This window comes from Emiliania huxleyi, assembly GCF_000372725.1.
Source record: "Emiliania huxleyi CCMP1516 unplaced genomic scaffold EMIHUscaffold_45, whole genome shotgun sequence".
Classification (NCBI taxonomy): domain Eukaryota; phylum Haptophyta; order Isochrysidales; family Noelaerhabdaceae; genus Emiliania; species Emiliania huxleyi.
Window position 1 is genome coordinate 431,122 of NW_005198611.1, and position 18,831 is coordinate 449,952.

The 18,831-nt window shown below is 65.3% G+C and overlaps 8 protein-coding genes across 8 annotated transcripts in view; 3 read left to right on the forward strand and 5 right to left on the reverse strand.

Annotated features, from left to right (window-relative positions):
• Positions 1-227: 227 nt before the first annotated feature.
• EMIHUDRAFT_210711 (hypothetical protein) lies at positions 228-721 on the forward strand (the record flags this gene model as incomplete). Its single annotated transcript, XM_005768716.1, has 3 exons — positions 228-362; positions 540-608; positions 695-721. 3 exons carry the CDS (start codon positions 228-230, stop codon positions 719-721), a joined length of 231 nt encoding a protein of 76 aa, XP_005768773.1.
• An 894-nt stretch (positions 722-1,615) lies between these two features.
• Positions 1,616-2,835, reverse strand: EMIHUDRAFT_210712 (hypothetical protein; the record flags this gene model as incomplete). The annotated part of the gene is made up of 5 exons (XM_005768717.1): positions 1,616-1,695; positions 1,838-1,928; positions 2,048-2,164; positions 2,257-2,518; positions 2,825-2,835. 5 exons carry the CDS (start codon positions 2,833-2,835, stop codon positions 1,616-1,618), a joined length of 561 nt encoding a protein of 186 aa, XP_005768774.1.
• Positions 2,836-6,014: 3,179 nt separating this feature from the next.
• Positions 6,015-7,114, reverse strand: EMIHUDRAFT_210715 (hypothetical protein; the record flags this gene model as incomplete). Its single annotated transcript, XM_005768718.1, has 2 exons — positions 6,015-6,506; positions 6,581-7,114. The coding sequence occupies 2 exons, from the start codon at positions 7,112-7,114 to the stop codon at positions 6,015-6,017; spliced, it is 1,026 nt and encodes a 341-aa protein (XP_005768775.1).
• Positions 7,115-7,593: 479 nt separating this feature from the next.
• Positions 7,594-10,535, forward strand: EMIHUDRAFT_210716 (hypothetical protein; the record flags this gene model as incomplete). Its single annotated transcript, XM_005768719.1, has 2 exons — positions 7,594-9,771; positions 9,858-10,535. 2 exons carry the CDS (start codon positions 7,594-7,596, stop codon positions 10,533-10,535), a joined length of 2,856 nt encoding a protein of 951 aa, XP_005768776.1.
• A 723-nt stretch (positions 10,536-11,258) lies between these two features.
• EMIHUDRAFT_210717 (hypothetical protein) lies at positions 11,259-12,143 on the reverse strand (the record flags this gene model as incomplete). The annotated part of the gene is made up of 1 exon (XM_005768720.1): positions 11,259-12,143. One exon carries the CDS (start codon positions 12,141-12,143, stop codon positions 11,259-11,261), a length of 885 nt encoding a protein of 294 aa, XP_005768777.1.
• Positions 12,144-12,168: 25 nt separating this feature from the next.
• Positions 12,169-13,895, forward strand: EMIHUDRAFT_210718 (hypothetical protein; the record flags this gene model as incomplete). Its single annotated transcript, XM_005768721.1, has 6 exons — positions 12,169-12,234; positions 12,411-12,502; positions 12,578-12,800; positions 13,155-13,510; positions 13,619-13,691; positions 13,872-13,895. The coding sequence occupies 6 exons, from the start codon at positions 12,169-12,171 to the stop codon at positions 13,893-13,895; spliced, it is 834 nt and encodes a 277-aa protein (XP_005768778.1).
• A 316-nt stretch (positions 13,896-14,211) lies between these two features.
• Positions 14,212-14,430, reverse strand: EMIHUDRAFT_66197 (hypothetical protein; the record flags this gene model as incomplete). Its single annotated transcript, XM_005768722.1, has 1 exon — positions 14,212-14,430. A coding segment is annotated over one exon (219 nt), but the record flags the coding sequence as incomplete, so codon positions are not given.
• A 3,130-nt stretch (positions 14,431-17,560) lies between these two features.
• EMIHUDRAFT_451539 (hypothetical protein) overlaps positions 17,561-18,831 on the reverse strand; it is a 3,564-nt gene continuing 2,293 nt past the window's right edge. The window contains exons 8-9 of the mRNA XM_005768723.1: positions 18,103-18,158; positions 17,561-17,989 (exon numbers count right to left, since the gene is read on the reverse strand). Coding sequence (XP_005768780.1) covers positions 17,857-17,989; positions 18,103-18,158 — 189 coding nt within the window. The 3' untranslated portion in view covers positions 17,561-17,856. The remainder of the gene's footprint in view (positions 17,990-18,102; positions 18,159-18,831) is intronic.

Sequence of the window (18,831 nt, forward strand, 5' to 3'; positions counted from 1 at the left end):
GGAGCAGGCGCCGCAGCCCCTGTCTGTTCGAGCACACGCGGGGGCGCCTAGGGACGGCCAGCTAAACTTGCTGCGACCGGAGAATAAGGGGTGGGGAGATTGGGTGTTTCCACAATCAAACCGTCCGTGAAGAGGCGTTTGTTCACGGACAGCGAGGCTGCCCGCAAGTTCAATCGCTGCCCGCACTCCGAGTGAGACTCCTCGTCCCGCCAGCGCCCACAGCGGCCATGGGCAGCCGTCTCCGGGCCGCCACGGCCGCCGAGGGGGCGGACCCAGACTTTGGAGCCGTGACTGGGCCGCCACCTCGACGCAAGCAACGCCGAGAGCCCTCTCCGCTCACTGCGCCGCCGGCGCCAGGCTCGGTTGCCGAGCCGCCTCTTTCGCGGCTGGACTCAGCAGGCCAAGGAGTGCGGCCGGCCGGCGCCGCGGCTGGCGACGCCGCGAGCCGCCCGCCGGCTCCCGGCCGCAGGGAGGACACGATCAGGCCGGCTCGGGTGGGAGGCGACGAGGCGCCCGCCGCCTGCTGCCTTTTTGACAAGGGTTTCTCAGGGCTGCGGCCGTGGCCGACCGCGGCCGCCCACGTGTATATGCCGCCATTCCTCTACTCGGTGCGCGAGCCCTCCCACGCGCGCCTCCTCTCGCACTCTCCACTCGCAACGCGTACACAGTCGCACACACGCACCTCCCTGCTCAGGTGCGGGCGGAGGTTGAGGTGCCCTGACGAGGGACAGGTGCGGGACAGCCCAGCGTACGGTTGGATCGGCTGGGCATGACAGGTTGGCGGGCAGGCGCTCGGCTCCACGCTCCGCCCACCCCCTTCCATCAGCCCGCAGAATGCCTTGCACACGCCCGCTGGCTATGGGTGCTCCTCCCGCACTCTGACAGTGCCCAGCCAATTCTCGGTCAGGTGTAGTGGATCACCTTAAAATCCTGGATTAATTCCTGAGCCCACCTGGCCCCACCAGACGGTTGGCGCGAGGTGCCCGGGCCACTTTTTAGCGGCTCCCGAGCCTCCCGGCGCCTCCGGTGGCCTCCTGAACCCTCTCCCGCAGCCTCTCTCGGCGACGTGGGGAGCGTCTGCCGTCCACGGCTCGCACCGGCTCTTCCAGCGGCTCCACGCTTGCCGCCCGTGACGTCCGCGCCACGCACCACCACGCGGCCGCTCGAGAGAGCGGTCGACGCCCATACTGCTGGGCGTGGCGCTCTATCGGTCGACGCTTTGGCGTCGCTGCTTGGTCGGTCCAGCGTGCCTCGACGCGCGTCGCGGCCGAGTACGGCTCGATGGCACAGCGCGTCGCCACGGATAAGATGCGGCAGGAACGTGACGGGGAAGCTCCAAGACCGCTGCGTTCTTGCAGGAGAGGTAAGACTCTGGCCTGCATTCGTGTGGGCCTTCGCGTCACTTCTGGGATGCGTCCAAATAATGAATCTTATATCGATCCACGTGATGCAATCCGCCTAGTTTGTGTAGGTTTCTTGTTCTAGGTAAAGGCCACTGAGAGACCACCTCACTCAGACAGGCACAGACCAGACAAACAAGAGACACAGGGCACACATACCATCACGCGCGCGCGGTGTACCCGCTACGTAATGTGCGCGCCTGAGCCTATGCTATCTACTTGCAGACGTCCTCAAACCTGCCCGCACGCGAGGTGGAAGAGAGGCTGCCACCCTCCTCCTTCTCCCACTTGAGCTCTGGCACGGGGAGGCAGGCGCGTCGCGGCGACGCGGTCTTGCTCGCTCGGCAAAGCCTTGAAGATGGCAAACTCGCCGTTGAGCTCGTGCAAGTTTTGACCCACTCGACTGGCACCGAGCGTCAACGGCCAACGGGCCGCACGTTCTTCGTACTTCTCGAGTGTGGGTTCTTCGCCTCCCGGCCGCGCGCCGTGTGACGAACCACGTATCTCGCCGTCGGCCGTCTTGTCGTCCTGGCCGGGGTGAGGAGGGGTGAGTAGCTCCGGCCGCTGCAGCAACTTCGCCACCACCTGCGCGAGCAAACGCAGGAGAACTGTGTGTCAGTACGGCTTCAGTGCCGCTCCTAGCGCACACGCAACGGCGGCTTGGCCCAGACTGCCAGCCACCTCTCCAGCTGCAGCGACAGCGGCGCGTCCGGCGACGCGGAGGCGGAGGCGAGGACGAGCAGCTCCATCAGGCGGCCGTCCGCCTGCTCGAAGCCGAGCTTCCCGCTCCTCGTCCTGCCATCCGCCTCGATGACCGCATCGGCCGCCCAGTCCGCGGAGGCCGCTGCTCTCCCACCGCCTCTTCCGACGTCCGCCGCCGCTTGAGGTCGTAGCGTTGGTCGGTCCTGTCGCGCATCTCCTCCACGGGCGCGTAAGCCGGCTCGGCGGCGAGGGAAACCGGAGCTCCGCGGTGCTGCGAGCCGCCCGGGCTCGTCTTGGAGCGAACAGGCCGGCTCGAAGGTGGCGAGGCGGGCTGAGACGGGCCGGTAGCGTCGGAGGCGGTCGCGGGTAGCGGCACGTACTTGGCGCAGTCGGCAAACTTGCCGTCGCAGGCCCGCCTGGAAGCTCGGCAGATTCCGTCTGACTATATGCTGCGAATTGCGTCTCGGCCGCCTCGCGGCGCCCCCTGAGCCTAGCGAGGGGCTGTGAGGGTACCTAGCACCTACTAGTGGTGTATTCTGACCGGCCTGAGCCCAAAAAGCCGCGCCGAAGTCGCCACGGTCCGACAGTGGCGTGGCACGGTCGAACTGGCGCCGCTGCTGAAACGCGCGGTTCGCCGTTCGGGGGTCGGCGGGACGGAACGGCCGTTCGGGGAGCCGCGTGAGCAACAATCGACCCCGTGCGACCCCAGATGTCATAAAAACATGTTAGACATCTCTCACACACACATACCAAGGTCACGGCGCCGGACAAGCGCCGAGTCGTCGCCGCGAATAGCGCTGCTGCGCCATTCGCGGCGCGCGGAGAGCGGTGGGGCGAGCGAGGGAGGGGCGCGGTGTTGTTCTGCTCGGCGGGCAAGTCCTCGCCGCTTCTCTTTCTGTCCAGTTCCTGTCCTCACCGCCCATCGCCATCTAGTGCCGCCTCGCCTCCTTCACCTAGTGTGGGGCGGGGAAGGCAGCAGTCATCTCGAGCCTTGCGCCCATCTCGAGTCCGCGCTGGAACTCGGCCCGGAGCTGCTCGGCGGTCTCCTTCGCGGCCTGCAACATCCTGGACTGGTACTCCCTCTCGGCCTCCTCCTGTTCGCTCTTGAGCTTTGTGAGCGCCGCCTTGGCGTCCGCCAGCTGCTTCTCGAGTTTTTCCTTTTGCATTTCGACCAGCATTGCATCGGCCCTCTCCGTAGCAAGCTCCTCCACTGTCACGTTGGCGGCCTGCGCCGTCGTCTTCTCCTTCGGGTTCGAGTTCCTGGCCCCAGCCTTGAGCCCGTGGATCGTGTCCGACTTCTTGGTGTAGGGGCCCCCCCGCACGTATGGCTTGCCGGTCCGCAGGTTGATCTGAGGCTGCACCGCCTTGTCCCCCACCTTGCCCTTCTTGCCCTTAGGCTTTGACGCGGCTGCTGGCTTCTTGCTGTCCCGTCCGGCCGGCTTCTTTCCCTCAGCAGCCCCCGCGGGGAAGCGCTCCACTGGCGTCCGTCTCCGCTTCACCAGGGGCTGCTCGTCCTCGCTTGAACCGTCTTCTAGACCCGAATCGTGGGCGTCCGATTCGCCGGCGCCGGAGCCTGCGGCAGCGGAGGAGCTGGCGCCGGTGGCTGCTGCAGCCGGGCTAGCGGCTGGCGTCGTCCGATCTAGGATAATCGAGTCAAAGCGCAAAGTGGCTTGCACCCCCTCGCCCCGTCCTCGACCCACCAACGACGTCTGTGTAAGACCCACGAGTTTGGACGGGCTCGCCAGCGCTTGAATCTCGGGCGACTTCATCCAATCCGGATAAGTCGTGCCGGTGTCGCCGTCGCTGCCGTCTCCGAAGCTGAAAATGCGCTCTGCCAAGGAAGCATCGTACGACCCTTCGTTGCAAAGCTCGGTCAGCTTGTCCGCGCGAAAGTTCAAATACGCGTGCGCCGCCGTCTGGAACTTGTTGCGCGAGGACTCTGGAATTTTCTCGGCGGATGCGTTGATCTCACTCTCGGCAAACAACTTGACGGTGCTGATCTTCTCCTCCATCGGCCGGTCGCAGTAGTCCGAAACATCTGACGGCTTGGAGATGCCAAGAGCTTTGAACTGCGGCAGCTTCTCGAGGCAAGGCCCGAGGTGCACCGAGTATGGAGTGGAACCCATCGGGATTGGTGAGAACCCGACGACGCTGCTCAGCTTCATATGCGTGATATCGCTGCTGTACTGCCTCGCGGCCTTGAACAGCGGCTCCCGCAAAATGCAGACCTCGGTTCCGGATTTGTCGACATTTGCGATTCGCCAATCGCGCACGCCGAGCAAGATACCCGGGTCGGCCTGCGTCTCTTCTTTGAAGTGGACCATGCACAACGCTCACGGTTCTCTCCTGGAGTGCGTCAATGACCTCGAGCACTTTGTAAGCGTGGCGGAACGAGACCAAAACAACATCGATCCAGCCATCTGCGAGCGGCTTGCGGCACTGCTGGAGCGCCTTCAGACCCGCTCCTCCGACCATCTGTCTCTGCTCCCACCAGAGCTGTTGGTGCACATCCTCGTTTCAGGGACGTGCACATTCAGAGACGTGCTTCATCTCGAATTGACATGCAAGTTCTGGTGCAACGCGTCACGTGGGAGCGAGAATGCGTGGGCGCACTGTTTGCACATCGAGCGCCCTCACGAGTCGGAGACCCTGCTGAGCCTAGGGCTGAGCGGAAATCGTTGGTTATGCCGTGCATTTGTGATGCGGCGGGGCATGCCGAGGATGCTGTCAACGCCGGACATAGAGGCGGGGGCGTTCGAAGAAGTTCACGTCCTGATGACTGTTGGCCGACGCTCGGGCTTCATGCTATGGGATAATCACGCTGAACGTCCTCACGAGCAGCTCGTCATGCAGTTGCCTTCAGACGGCATCATCTTCGAAGACATGCTTGACATGGAAACCGCGAGCGCGCAATGGCATCGGAACAACTCACACGTGCTGCAGTTCCGTCACGCCACGACCAGTTGCTACGTCCTTCGCCTCGGTAAGCATGTGCCGTGCTCCGAGTGGCAGGTTTGCACGCTCTGGGAGGCTGCCTTGCCGAAACTCGACGGGGGAGTGGAAATCCTCTCCTCCCGCCTTGAGGAATCTGGGGTCCTCAACGTTCCAGGCGACGTTTTAACCTACATGCATGGTCAGACGAATATACTGACAGCGCCGACACCCCTGTTGAATGGACCGGATATCGAGTCGAGTAGCGCCTCGTTTTGGTCAATGGAGTTCCTCAGCTTTCTGAGCTTCCGCCCAACCGGCCAACTGACCAGCCTCGAGCCCTATGTGGTGTCGCCGTGCGATTCAGAGAAGCTGTCTGAATCGCGTCTCCCGATGTTTCACTTTCACGTTTTTCAGTTTCACGAGAGCACGCGCGGCGATCAGTTAGTTCTCCACACACACGAACGAGGTGGTGGGGCAAGGGGGAGCGGGGCGACCCTCGCGTCTCCACGTCTAACGACAGGTCACAGGAGCCCCACGGCATTCCAAAGTGCAAGGCCCAGTGCGCGTGGGTGTGAGCGGTGTGTGTGTGTGTGTGTGTGTGTGTGTGTGTGTGTGTGTGTGTGTGTGTGTGTGTGTGTCACGTCACTGCATCGTCCTCTGTAAAAAGCCGTATTCAGTTTTTGGGCATGGCGCGCATGGGGATTGGGGATTGAGGGTATCGAACCAACGCCACCACAGGGATTGAGGGTATCGAACCAACGCCACCACACAGCTGTAACCGGAAAATTGTAAAAAACAGAACTCTTCAACGTTCTAGCTCCTGGGTGCGTACATGGTACGGAATCGGCGTTTGCAGCGTGAACAAATCACGCCACGCATGCAGCACAAGCACGTGCATCGTGCATGCTCTCTCTCTCATGTCTCAAGATCAACACCTTAGCAGTCGTGCCGGCCACAACAGGGGCAACATATGCGGAATCAGCGACGGAGGAAGAAGCCGAACATGGACTGCTGGACCTCGTACCTCGAGAAGCCACCCTCGGCCGCGAAGAAGCGCTGCGTCTCGCGGCTGCAGTAGCCCGTCTCGCGCCGCCTCTCCTCGACGAACTCCGCTAGGACGGGGAGCTGCGAGAGCGACGCGTGGAGCTGCCCCTCCCGCAGCGTGGCCGGGCCGTCGAGCAGCCTCTCTATCGAGGCGGCGACGCCCTCGCAGTGCCGCGCCAGCCCCACCGCGCTCCCGTACGCCTCGCGGCACGTGAGTGTGTCGCCGCAGACGGTCCAGCCGTGATAGATGCAGTTCTCCTCGCCGGCGGTCGTGGCGACAATCTCCTTGCAGATGGCGCGCGCGGCGTCGGCGTCGGCGAGGGAGAAGGAGGTGTGCAGACTGACCAGCTGGAGCGGCAGCGGCATGCCGCCGCTCTCCTTCTCGAGCCGGCTCAGCCCGCAGTCGACCTCAAACAGCCTCGCACCCTGGCGGGGGTGAGGCGAGGTGAGGCGAGTGGGAAAGAGGTGCAGCAATGCTTCAGAGGGGAGGGCGGTCCCACCTGCAGGGCGGGCGCGTCCTCGCACTTGCGCAGCTCGGCGGCGGGGCCGTGCAGTTCGATGCCGTCGAGGGAGGCGGGCCCCTGCAGCAGCGCGGACCGCTGCGGCTCCACGTTCGACAGGTGCGCGAGCAGCGAATCTGACGGGAATGCGGGTGCTGTGGAAGCGTGCAGCGGCGTGAAGTGGGTGGCGGAGGCGTGCGGCAGTGGGAGTCGGCCGCCTGCGTCGGGAAAGGCGTCGCGACAGAAGAGCTTGTCCCCTGGCTCTTCGGCAAAATCGCCAACGACGGTGCTGTCGCGCCTCGAGCGGGTCGTGCTGTAGCCGCAGAAGGTGAGGCCCCTCTCCGCCTTGGTCTCCGCGACGTACTCGTCCATGATTCGCTGCGTGGCTGGCCAGTCATGGATTGTGTACGTCGGCTGCAGGGTGAGGAGCGTGTAGTCGTACGGCGCCGCGCCAGCCATCAACGTCGCAGCTGCGCGTGTGGCCATCATAGAGGATGATGCATGCGACGTTGCCGTGGGACGCAGCAGCGACATTGAGAGAGTGCACAGCACCGACAGGGCGCACATTAACCTGTGAAGCGTGAACAGCGCCACGAAGAACAGCGTGCGATATCGGTGTCGAAACACCTCAGACAGTTGGTTGCGGCAGTGAGGATGATGGCGCAGCAAAAAGAATTCCGGCGGGTGCTTGGTTTGTCTTTTTTCTTTCTTTTCTTTCTGTGTGGTGGCGTGCCGTCCTCCCCTCCCTCGCCTTCTTTTTCTTTCTGACTTTCTTTCGGAGCTCGAGTCTCTGGGGGTGGTACACCAAAGAGACAGAAAGAGAGAAGAAAAAGTTTTTCCGAAGTGTTTGTGTTGCGTGTCCGCGACGCCGTTGATCGTTTTCGATTTTTGTGTTTTCGTGCTGATCGTGCTGATGACTGTACTCACACCATCAGGGACGCACGACTCGACAATGTCCAGAGCGAGGACCAGCGATGAAGACCGCCACCACCACCTCGCCTCCCACGCCGAGCATGATGGAGGCGCTGTCAGCCAAGCTGCGCCAGCCAACGCTCGTGCGAACCGTGACGACCACGGTCGTCGGCGCGGCCATCTTCTCGCTCTGCATGTGTGACCCCTTCGGTCTACCCACGCGTGGCACTCTGGGCTCGCTCGCGTGGGTGTTCACCTACTCCACCCTCAAGCCCAATATCGGGCCGAGCGAGTACGGCAAGTTGATCGACGGCTCCATCAAGTTCCTCCTGCTGCTGTGCTTGTGCAGCGTCTTGGCGATGGCAATGGTTGCCAGCAGCCGCGGCCACCCGGAGGCGCTGATGGCGTGGACATCGGTGCTGGCCGTCTTCTACTGCGCAATCGCCTCGTGGGATTCCTCCTGGTTCGGCGCCGGCGTCGTGTGTGCGCTCATGACGTACCTCTTTGCCTTCATTCCCTACTCGCAGGCGCCGCCGTGGTCCGGAAAATACCCGACTAGAGAGCTGCAATTCCACGTGCAGTGGGTCGTCCTCACGGGGAGCATCACGTCGGTCCTAACCTCGGCGACACTCGGCATCGCGGTCGCGTGTGGTGTTCACGGCCTCGTACTGCCAGACTTTGGATGCGTCAAGTGGCGGCGAGGTACCGCTGCCGTGCTGAGCAGCACAGCCAAGCTGCTCGACGACGTTGCCGCCCGTGCCATCATTACCTCGGCCAGGCGGGTGGACGTCGACAGTCCTGCCCGATTGGCCCAGAGCATGGGTACGATTCGCGGCCAGCTGGCCGCCCTCAGCCCCGCCCTCGGTGCAGCACGGCTCGAGTGGCGCTTCTTCTCACCGCGACGGGGGCAGCTGGCGTCTCAGCTCCAGGTGGCCGTGCAGGTGGCGGTCGGCCACGCGCTCGAGAATGCGACGGCCGCAGCGCAGGCGGGCCACACGATGTCAAAGCACTTGGGCGCGGACGAGCCGCTGCAAGCCGCTTGCCAGCGAACGCTGCAAGAGAGCCGAAAGGCCATCACCGACCTGGCGACGGCGCTCGGCACGGGCGGCGCCAAAGGCACTCAGCCTGCCGAACCGTTGCCGCCTCCCTTCCCCGTTGGGGAGAGCCTCAACAAGAGCCTCGACGAAGCGCTCGGCGCGGCGCTGCGTCGAGTGGCCCATAAGTCGGACGACGCCATCGAGCAGCTCGTGACTGCGCACCAAGCGGCCGCCTTCCACGTGACGCTGCGAAGCCTCCGGGCCGCCACCACGCGCCTCTCCGCAGCGGGAAAGGCATTCGTGGGTGAGCCGGAAGCCTCCATCTTTTCACCGGCTGGGTGGGCCGCGCTTCGAGCGGAGTGGGCCGCCACCTGCCCAGTGCCGCGTCGCCCACGGGCTGCGTCGGATCTGCTCGTCGCGTCGCCTCTTGCGCCGGTGTCGCGGCACCGGCACCTGCTTCGGAGCTTCATGGCCTTCCTGTCGTCCGAGAGAGCGACGACGGCGTGGAAAGTGGCGCTCGCCCTCGTGCTCACGAGCATGTGGGGCTTCTTCGAGTGGGCCAACCCCGTCTATGTCAAAATGGGCGGCGTCTCCGCCATCGCCTCCGTCGTGACGCTCAGCGTGAGCCCACAAGTGGGCGCGCTCGGGTGGAAGGCCGTGGCCAAGGTTGCGGGGAACCTCGTCGCCGTCGCGTTCGCCTTTGTCTGGTACGGCCTCTTCGTCTCCACGGGGACGGCGGCCGCTCAGGACAGCGGCGGAGACATCGGCTCCGGCGCGCCGACTGACACCGGCTTGCGCGATGCAGAGGAGTTCCTGAGCGACCCTCTGCTGCTGGGAGGGATGGTGCTCTTCCAGGGGCTGCTGCAGGCCGCTTGCTGCCTCTTCGTGGCCGCCTACCCGAGCATGTCGTACGCGGCGTACATCACGGTCATCATGTGGGTAACGGCGACCAACAAGAAGCTCACCCCGAGCGGCCAGAATGGTGCGCAGCTCGTTAGCTTCGCCGTGTACGCCAGGACAGTGAGCATCGAGCTGCTTGGAGCAGCGACGGGGCTCTGTATGGCCTTCCTCACGTGCAGCCTGATCAACCCGACGTGGGGGTACGCCTCGGTCTCGAACGCCCTCGCGGAGGTCGCCGCGACCTGCCAAGCCGCCCTGGTCCACGCCAACGAGTTGCGCCGCGGGGGCGCGACGCAGAAGGACTCCGCGGCGGCGATCGCACGCGCGAGGCTCCTCGTGCAGGTGCTCGTCTCCCCGTTTCTCGGCTGAACTTCGGGCACAGGCCGACAATGGTTCATAACTCGGCTAACCTCCCTTTCCTCGAACAGGAGCTAGCCATGCGGCGGGCGCAGCTCCTCGCGCGGCGCGGCGAGCTGATGGTCTTTCTGTGGGCCTCGGGCAAGGAGGTCAATCTGGAGCCGCAGGCCCACTACTCGCCGGCCAAGGCGATGCAGCTTTACGCCCACCTCTTCCGCGCGTACGACTACGTGCAACTCCTCATGAGCGGCCTGGCAGCACAGCTGGCGGCGTCGCCGCCGACGCCACCCACGCAGCCGGGTCCGCTCGAGAAGGAGGGCGTCCCTGTCCTCTCGGATAGAGTCAAAGAGTCGACGGCGGGCGGCGGTGCGGAGGGGAACGGCGACGCCGCCGCCGCCGAAATCGTGTCGCTGCACCGCGAGCACCTGATCCGGCTTCGTTTCGTGGAGAGCGCCCTGCGGCAGCGAGTGCCACTCCTCCAGCCCTTTGCCGGCGACGAGCTGCACGCGCGCAGGAGCGGTAGCCTGCGCACCATCCGGAGTGCGCTCGCCTCGCGGCTGCGTCAGGCCGCGAGGTACGACGACAAGGCGTTTGCGACGCGTCAGCTAGTGGATACCTTTGCGACGGTGGCGCACCTCTGGCACGGCGAGCAGCTGCACGAGGCCATCCGCCGATGTGAGGCCGTCACCATGGAGCTCTATGGCCCCCACGCTGCGGCGGCGGGCTTCAACGAGGTGTCCCGTGTCTGAGCCAAGGAGGCGGCATCATGCGAGTAGTGCGTAGACCGTATCCGTGGCTGTGCACGTGCTGAGACGTGAGAGTGGCAGCGTGCGTCCGTGTGCGTATACAAAGCACAACTCCCCCTCTCCCTCTTCGCTCCTTGTAAGCTAAAAGTACAAACCGACCCGGGTGCACCGACCGAGAGAAGTGAGAACGTTACACGCAAAGTACAAACCGACCCGTGAGGTGTTGCGTGTAACGTTCTCACTTCTCTCCCCCTAGAGTAGTAGTACTCTATACTGGTTACACTACTACGTACTACTAGTGTGGCCACACAGACCCTGAGTGCAGAGAGAGGTGCGCAGCGTGCAGCTGCAGGTGCGCGACGTCCGACGTCCGACGTGCGTCGCGTGGTGCGAGGACCGCGAGGACCGACACCGAGGAGCGAGGACCGAGGTGTGCAGAGGTGGTCGTGAACCTGAACGTGATATGACATATGTGCGTAGTACGAATAGCCCTTTACCCCCCCCCCCCTCCATCCGCGAGCCCACCCGTAGCTGTGGCTTTTGTGCTGTTTCACAAATCAGAATGGAGCATGCCAAGAGGCTGGGTTGACAGAGAGGTCACATCTCATGACCGCGGCAGTGCCAAAGAGTCAGAGTGGCGCTACACTAGAGTTCCGATCATAACCGACGGGCTGTTGGACGCTAGTGCACAGAGAGTCGGCCGCCGAGCGCGGAACGGCCGCTCCCTCAACGCGCGAGCTTGAGCCGCAGCGAGTCGCGCCCGACTTCGAAGCCCATGCCAGCCACCATGAGGCCAACCACGGACGCGGCGAGCGAGTCGATGCGCGCCCAGCCGACGGCGGTGCCGACGATGCCCGCGACGGCGACCAGCGAGGAGAGCGCGTCCGAGCGGTGGTGGTACGCGTTGGCGAGGATCGAGGGGGAGCGGTGCCGCGTGCCCACCGCGTGCGTGAGCCAAAAGAGCAGCTCCTTTGACGCCACCGACGCGAGCGCGACCGAGAGGGCCGGTATGGCGCCGACGAGGCTCGTGGTGGCGGCAGAGGCGGCGCTCGCGGCAAAGAGCGCCGGCAGTGCGATCGCGGCCATGCCCACGCCGGTGGAGAAGAGCACAGCCGCGATGCCCAGCGTGAAGGCGTGCTCAAAGCTGGGGACCTGAACCGCAACCCAGCAGAGGGCATCCGAGACGAGGTCGGAGAAGGAGTGGACGCCGTCGGCTACGAGGCTGGCGCTGCCCGCGACGCCGCCCACGCTCAGCTTGAGGGCGGAGAGCAGGATGTTTATGCCCGCCCCGAAGACAGTGATGCCCTGAGGCGACATCACGCTGAGGCGGTGGGCCGGCGAGAGGAGCCGCGAAGCCCTGGCCGACATGGCCTGCGCCGGCCAGGGAGGCGTCGCCGGAGAGGAGGAGGTCGGCCAGGACGTGATGACGGACGAAGGCGACGGGTTTCGAAGGGGAGACTCGCAGCGGTGGGCGTGCGCAATGCGGAGGTCGGTCGTCGTGTGCAGATCCTGCTCCGGGATGAGGTGGGCCCGGGCGCGCGTGCTGAGTTCGGCGGGAGCGCGAGGAGCCATGGCGAGCGAGAGCGGAGAGAGAACGAGCAGGTTGAGCATCAAGGAGTTTGGCGGCGGCGCTACAATGACGGTGTCGCTGAACCTCCTGACCACACGGCAGCCACACTCGCTGGGCACCCTGCGAAGTTTGGTTTTCTTTTTTCAGACCTCTCTCCCCCCCCCATCTCTCTCTCTCTCTCCCTCTCTCTCTCTCTCTCTCTCTCTCTCTCTCTCTCTCTCTCTCTCTCTCTCTTTCTCTCTCTCTCTTGCTTTGGTTTTTGTCGAGCCTAGTATCTCGACTTCCTTCTCGTGGGACGTGGGTCGTAGACAAAAAAGCAAAAGAGCTGTAGGAAGGCGGCGAGAGAAGCCGTTGTGCCGAAGCTCCAAGAGTGCGAAAGCAAAAATAAAAAAAGCAGCGGGTTGGGGGTGCCGCAGGGGTGTCACGCCGCTGGCACAGGCATAGTGACAGGCACAGCTTGCCCATCCACTAGCAGGGCACAGCTTGCCCAGCCTCCGCTGCTTACGCTGCTGCTTGCGATGCGCAGCCTCGCGCTCCAGCCGCGCCCGCTCCTCTCGCCCAGTTCCATCGGATGCCGCGCCCTTGCGCCGACCGCCTACCAGAGCGCCCTCTCCGACGCCGTCCTGTGGGCCGCCGACCCGATCGTTGGCGACGTCGTCGGCCCCGTCTGCTCCGCGCTCACGTGCCGGCTCACCCTCGTCGCGACTCTGCTCCCCATGCTGATCGCAGCCTTTGCCACGCGCTCGCGCGCCGCCCTCCCTCAAATCTGGCGGCTCGCGCGACGGCACGGCGCGGCCACCGCGCCCGCCGGGCGCAGCGCCCGCGTGCTGTACGTCGATGCGCTGGTGTACGCCTCCCGCGCCGCCTACCACGCGCGTATGGCGTACAACATGTGGTGCTGGTCGGAGCTGCTCGTCCTCTTTCTCCAAAACACCGCCTGCTTCCTGCTCTGCCGCACGCGCCGGCTGCGATCTCTCACGATCCTCAGCCTCGCCGGCCCCGAGCCTGGCGCGGGCGCGGGCGCTCGGCCGGCGCGCAAGGCGCTGGGCGAGGGCGCACTGCTTGCCGCCGCGGCGGCGGCTCTGCTGTGGCTGCCGTTTGGCGCCGTGCCCGCCCGTTTGCTGCCGCTGCTGTGCTGGTGGACGGTGCCGCTGTCGGTGGTCTCGTACTACGGGCAGGTGGCCGACACGCGGCGCACAGGCCAGTACGACGCCACCCTCGCAGAGGTTCGGCTCCGACTAATTGGCTCGCTGGTCCGGGTCGGCACGACGCTCCGCTTCCTCGCAGGTGACCGCGCCGTGCTGGCGAACCACGTCGTCGGCCTCCTCGGCTGCTCGCTCATCCTCCTCGCGCAGCGCGAGTGGCGCAAGACGGGTGCCCTCGGCCGCGTCGAGCTGCGCAAGGCGCTGTACGCACAGCTCTTCCCGCAGTCTCCGCAACAGCCGCCGCCGCCGCCCGCACGCTTCCCGCAGTCGCCGCCGGTGCCGTCGTCCGCGTACGGCGCCCCGCTGGCGAGGTCGCGCGACAACTGGCGAGACTACCGCTCGCTGGGCGGCTTCGAGGGGCGGTGGAGCTTGCGATGGAGGTATGTGCGGGACGGGGGCGGCGGCGCGGCCGCGGGCGGCACCGGCACCGGCGGGAGGCCTCCCAAAGACATCCCTTGCGATCGCGACCCGACGGAGTGGGGTATATGACACGAGTGACGTATTGTTCTTATTTGTGTGCACTTCCTATGTGCGACCTGCGACGATCTGTGACCACTGATGCAGCAGTTCCGGCGCGACTTTCGTTAGCGTGTGGTATATAGCGTCTCGACTGTCGTGTGTCGACTCACGCGTGTCGGCTCTTGCGGCATGTACGACTCGCACAAACCGCGCGGTACCGAGTGTACAGACAGTAACATCCGGGAGGCGGCGGGCGGACTGGAGGAGTACGATTACAGTACGCGGTTCGAGGTGCATGAGGTCTTTTCAGCTTATTTTGCGTCACGCGCCTACATGTTTGAAAACAGTGTGGCGCTGGCCACGCCCCCCCAGCGCCCCCAGGCCCAGCCGTGGCAGCCCCAGACGCACCCACACGCGCCACACCCACCCCGCTCGACCGACGCGATCAAGCCCGCGCCTCTTCCCACCCCCGGATCTGCCGGCGCACCATGTGGTTGGGGGCGAGGAAGGTGTGCACGAGCGCCTCGCCCGTCATCGGGCTCGTCGACTTGGTCGCGAGCCAGCGCTCGATCGCCGACCGCTCGTACGAATGCCCGTCCGCCGCCATCACCGGGTCACTCATCAGCTCGGTCGTGATCGGGCAGATGAAGTCGGCCGGCGGCTCTTCCCTCGGAGCCGGCGCCTCGGCAGCCGAGGACGGCCCTTGCGCCTCCGCCGCCCGCCTCCCCTCCTCCAGCCTCGCGCTCTCCTCGAGCGCCGCCGCCAGCTCCGCCTCCTCCTCCGCCGCCACCGCCTCCCCCGCCGCCTCCTCTGCCGGCGCCTCGGCCTCTTGCGACGGCCCAGCGCCGCCCCCGCCGCCCTGCTTCTTCTTCTTGCCCCTTTTCTTGGCCTTCTTCTTCTCCTCGGGGCACTTCTCCGACTCCTCCTCCGCCAGCAGCGCCGCCGCAGCCTCCTCGGCCCCCCTCTCGGCCTCCACCCTCTCGGCCGCCGCCCTCTCGGCCACTGCCCTCTCCACCCTCGCCTCAATCTCCGCTCTCTTCGCCTCCCTCGCCGCCGCCTCAAAGGCGCACACGCACTCGGTGTGGCCCTCCTCCTTGGCCCACTGCAGCGCCGTACGCCCGTCCGGGGTGCGCGCCGCTGTGTCAGCGCCCGCCCGCAGCAGGCAGAGCACGACGGCGGAGTGGCCCTCGAGGCACGCGATGTGCAGGGGCGTGAAGCCGTCGTCCGTGGCTTGGTTAACCGCCGCGTCAGCCTCGAGAAGCAGCCGGCCGCACTCGAGGTGGCCCTCCTGGCACGCGAGAAGCAGCGGCGTCCAGCCGTCAGCGTCTGCTTGGTTCACCGCAGCGCCCGCGGCGATCATCAGACGGGCGCAGTCGATTTGGCCTTCCACGCACGCAACGTGCAGGGCCGTGGCGCCGGTGTCCTTGGCTTGGTTGACCGCCGCGCTGGCCGTGAGAAGCAGCCGGGCGCACTCGAGGTGGCCCTCCTGGCACGCGATGAACAGCGGCGTGAAGCCGCCGTCCTTTGCTTCGTTGACCGCCACGCCCGCCTCGAGGAGCAGCTGGACGCACTCGAGGCGGCCGTTCTGGCACGCGATGTACAGCGGCGTGGTGCCGTCGTCCTGGGCTTGGTTGACTGCCGCGCTGGCGCCGAGGAGCAGCCGGGCGCACTCGAGGCGGCCGTTCTGGCACGCGATGTACAGCGGCGTGGTACCGTCGGGCCTGGCTTGGTTGATCGCCGCATGCGCCTCGATAAGCAGCCGGCAGATCTCGACGTGGCCCTTCTGGCACGCGCTGTACAGCGGCGTAGCGCCGGTATTCTTGGCTTTGTCGACCACCGCGCTGGCCTCGAGAAGCAGCCGCGCGCACTCGAGGTGGCCCTCCTGGCACGCGATGTACAGCGGCGTGGCGCCGCCGTCCTTAGCTTGGTCGGCGTCAGCGTTGGCGCCGAGGAGCAGCCGAACGCAGTCGAGCTGGCCCTCCTGGCACGCGATGGCCAGCGCGGTGGAGCCACGGCCCGTCGTCGCCCCCACGCTCGCGCCGCTCTCGAGCAGCAGCCGCACGGCGTCGGCCTGCCCGTGCCAAGCGGCGATAATAAGCAGCGTGAACTGGTTCTCGGCCTCGAGCCGCGCGTCGAGCAGGGCCGTGAGCGCTGGGCCGCGCGGCCGCTCGGCGAGGAGGGCACGCAGCGAGCCCAGGTTGTCCTGGCGCAGCGCGTCGAGCAAGGTTCGGCAGAGCATGGCGGGCCGTCTCAAGTCAGCAGCGTGAAATGGTTCTCGGCCTCGAGCCGCGCGTCGAGCAGCTCGGCCGTGAGCGCCGCGCCGCGCGTCCACCGGGAAGCCCGATATCCGGCTAGGCCCAGGGTTCCGGCTCCTAGCCGGATAAGGGGTCTGTCCGGACTGACTCGCGCCAAAACGCCCTACCTACCTACCTATCCCCAGGCCGCGCAGCGAAGCGAAAAAAGATGAAAATAGGGGGTACCTACCTATTGCAGGGCCCTTTTGGGCCAAACAAGACCAACCTACCTACCTATCTGGGAGGGGCCAGCCAGTCCCGACAGACCCCCTATCCGGCTAGGAGCCGGAACCCAGGCGAGGCCAGGTCAGAGAAGAATTTTACAAGGAAAGAAAAAAACAGCACTGACCACCCGGCTTCCTTCACCGCCGCCGCCCCTCCGACGAGAGACGCGTGGATCGAGGTCCGACCTCTGGGGGGAGGCGAGGGCCCTAGAGGGCATCCATGCGGGGGGGAGATGGGGTCCCATGGCCCGCCGCAGGCGCCGATTTTTTCGGGATTTTTTTCTTTTTTGCGCGATTTTTTACTTGTTTTCATGGGAATTCGCTGTACTTGCGGCCATGCTATCACGCCTTGCGACAGCCTGTCGGCGCTGCTGACCGTGCCCTGCTGCGCAATTGACCACCTGCATAGCTCGCGGCCTTAGTATCCACCATTCAGTGACGACCTGATCGTACGGCCAGTAGGAAGCAAGGTGTCCTTCCAGCGCGTGCACGCTTCTGACGCAATGCGCGTCACAAACTGCCTCGGCGACTGGCTGCTGGCACTCTCGAGGCTATGCCTACACAGCCTCGCGCGCATGGGCAGTCATACAAGAGGGACCATGCACTTTCTCAGGAGAGCGCCGGTGCCTCTCTCTTGGACCGGCAAACTTGGTGGTCTCGTGTCACCAATGTGGGACCAGTGCAGCATCGCGCCATCGACAGCTCTGAACTGCGCCTCACCACTGACCGGGAAGGCCGCCAAGTGGGCCAGCACAGGTCGCACATTGTGGCAGCAGTCAGCAGTGCATGTCTGATAGCTAGAGCAGCAGCGTCAGGGTCGCAGGGTCGGATCGTGTCAAGCCTCTCGCCCGGCCGGCCGCGTGCAGACGTCGGCCTGTCTGCTGTCTGGAGTGATCTGTCGGCGGTCAGTACGACCGATCAGGTCGGAGTTTTCTGATGGTTGGAGGGTCTATCTGTATGTACTCCTCGAGATCTCTCCAAATCTGCCCTCTGATTAACCTAGCTTAATCGGGAAGTCGGTGCTAGCGGAGACTAGCGGAGCCGGAGCCCCGTTTCCGCACTGCTGCGCGGCGCACGGTGCCTCCGGGGGCCCCCGCCTCCCCCCAGAGGGTCCGACGGTGCAGGTGACCAGGTCGCAGGTCCGAGAGCTCCGCGGGATATGCCGGGGACGGGGGAGCGCGCAGCCGCAGGGCGCAGGGAAGAGTTTTCTTTTTTCTTTTTTTCACCATTTTCTAGATCTAGTTTTAGTAGTTTTCCTAGGATGTATAAGATGTCTCCGCATATACGGCTCTAGCATATAAAAGGAACACACACAAGTCACAACACCCGAACCGCAACTTTGCTTGTTCACGATCTTCGATCTCGCTCCTCCCCCAGCTCCCACTTTCTGCCGCACTCTCCCTCCAAGTCCAACCCTCGGCAGCCGTCCCATTCTGAATAGTGCATGGCCTTGCGATGGCAACTATGTCGCACCGGCCATGCTCAGTTTTCAGTCTGAGGCTCAGAGGCGCTGGCACACTCCGGCGAGGCTCACTCCCCTCTCCTCTCTACCCCTTGGCAGCGCGACGCACCTCACGTGCGCGAGAGGCGCACCAGCTCGAACGCGGCAACCTTTTGCATGGATAGCGCCGAGCCCGAATAGGGCAGGTGCACGAGCAGCTTGCGGTGGTGCGCCGACGCGAGCGAAGGCTCGATCGCCCTTGGCGCCTGTGTGATCGGGGCGGAGCGACAAGCAACTCAAGGCCGAAGGCGGTAGGGGGGGGAGGGGCGCCTCCGATCAACTCGTGCCATCTCGTGCCATCTCGGCTGGTGCGCCACGCCTTTAGGATCGGTGGGGTCGCGGTGCACGCGGCCCACTCGAGGCCGACGTTGTCCTGCTCAAGGAGGGAGGTGTGAAGAGGCGCCGTCGATGAGTAAGCGCCCTCAGGCTGGCGGATGGGAGTGGAAGAGGCGGCAGGGGCGGGAATCGGCGGCGGTGGCAAAGGCGAAAGCGGTGGCGAGGGCGAAAGCGGCGGCGGCGGCGGCGGTGGCGAGGGGAGCGGTGGCGGGATGGGGCGGTGGCGGGCGGGCGGTGGCAGGCTGGGAGGCAGGTGCTGCAGGTCCTGGCAGAGGCTGACGAACGCCTCGGTTCCGAGCGAGATGAGGTTGCCTAGTATCGGACGATCTCGAGTGATCTCGGTGTGGTCTCGGGCGATCTCGACACGGCGGCGAGGTGGAGGAGGCTGCCCCTCCCGCTGGACGGGAGCGCGAAGACGGACGAGAGAGAGAGCGACGTCGAGTCGGCGTGCGCGAAGAGAGCGAACTGCGAGGGGCGCGGGCGGGTGAGAGAGGCGGGGGAGGCGGGGGAAGGAGAGGCGGCAGGGAAGGAGAGGCGGTAAGTGAGAGCGACGTGAGGGGAGGGGCAGAGGTGAGGAGAGAGGCAGAAGTGGGTGCCGTTGTCGGGCGGCGGGTCGCTCTCGGCGACTCTCGGCGAGTCTCGGCGAGTCTCTTCCTTGTCAGGCGGCGGGTCCACGTCGACGAAGCGTCCGTTCTCGGTGGACTGGAGTG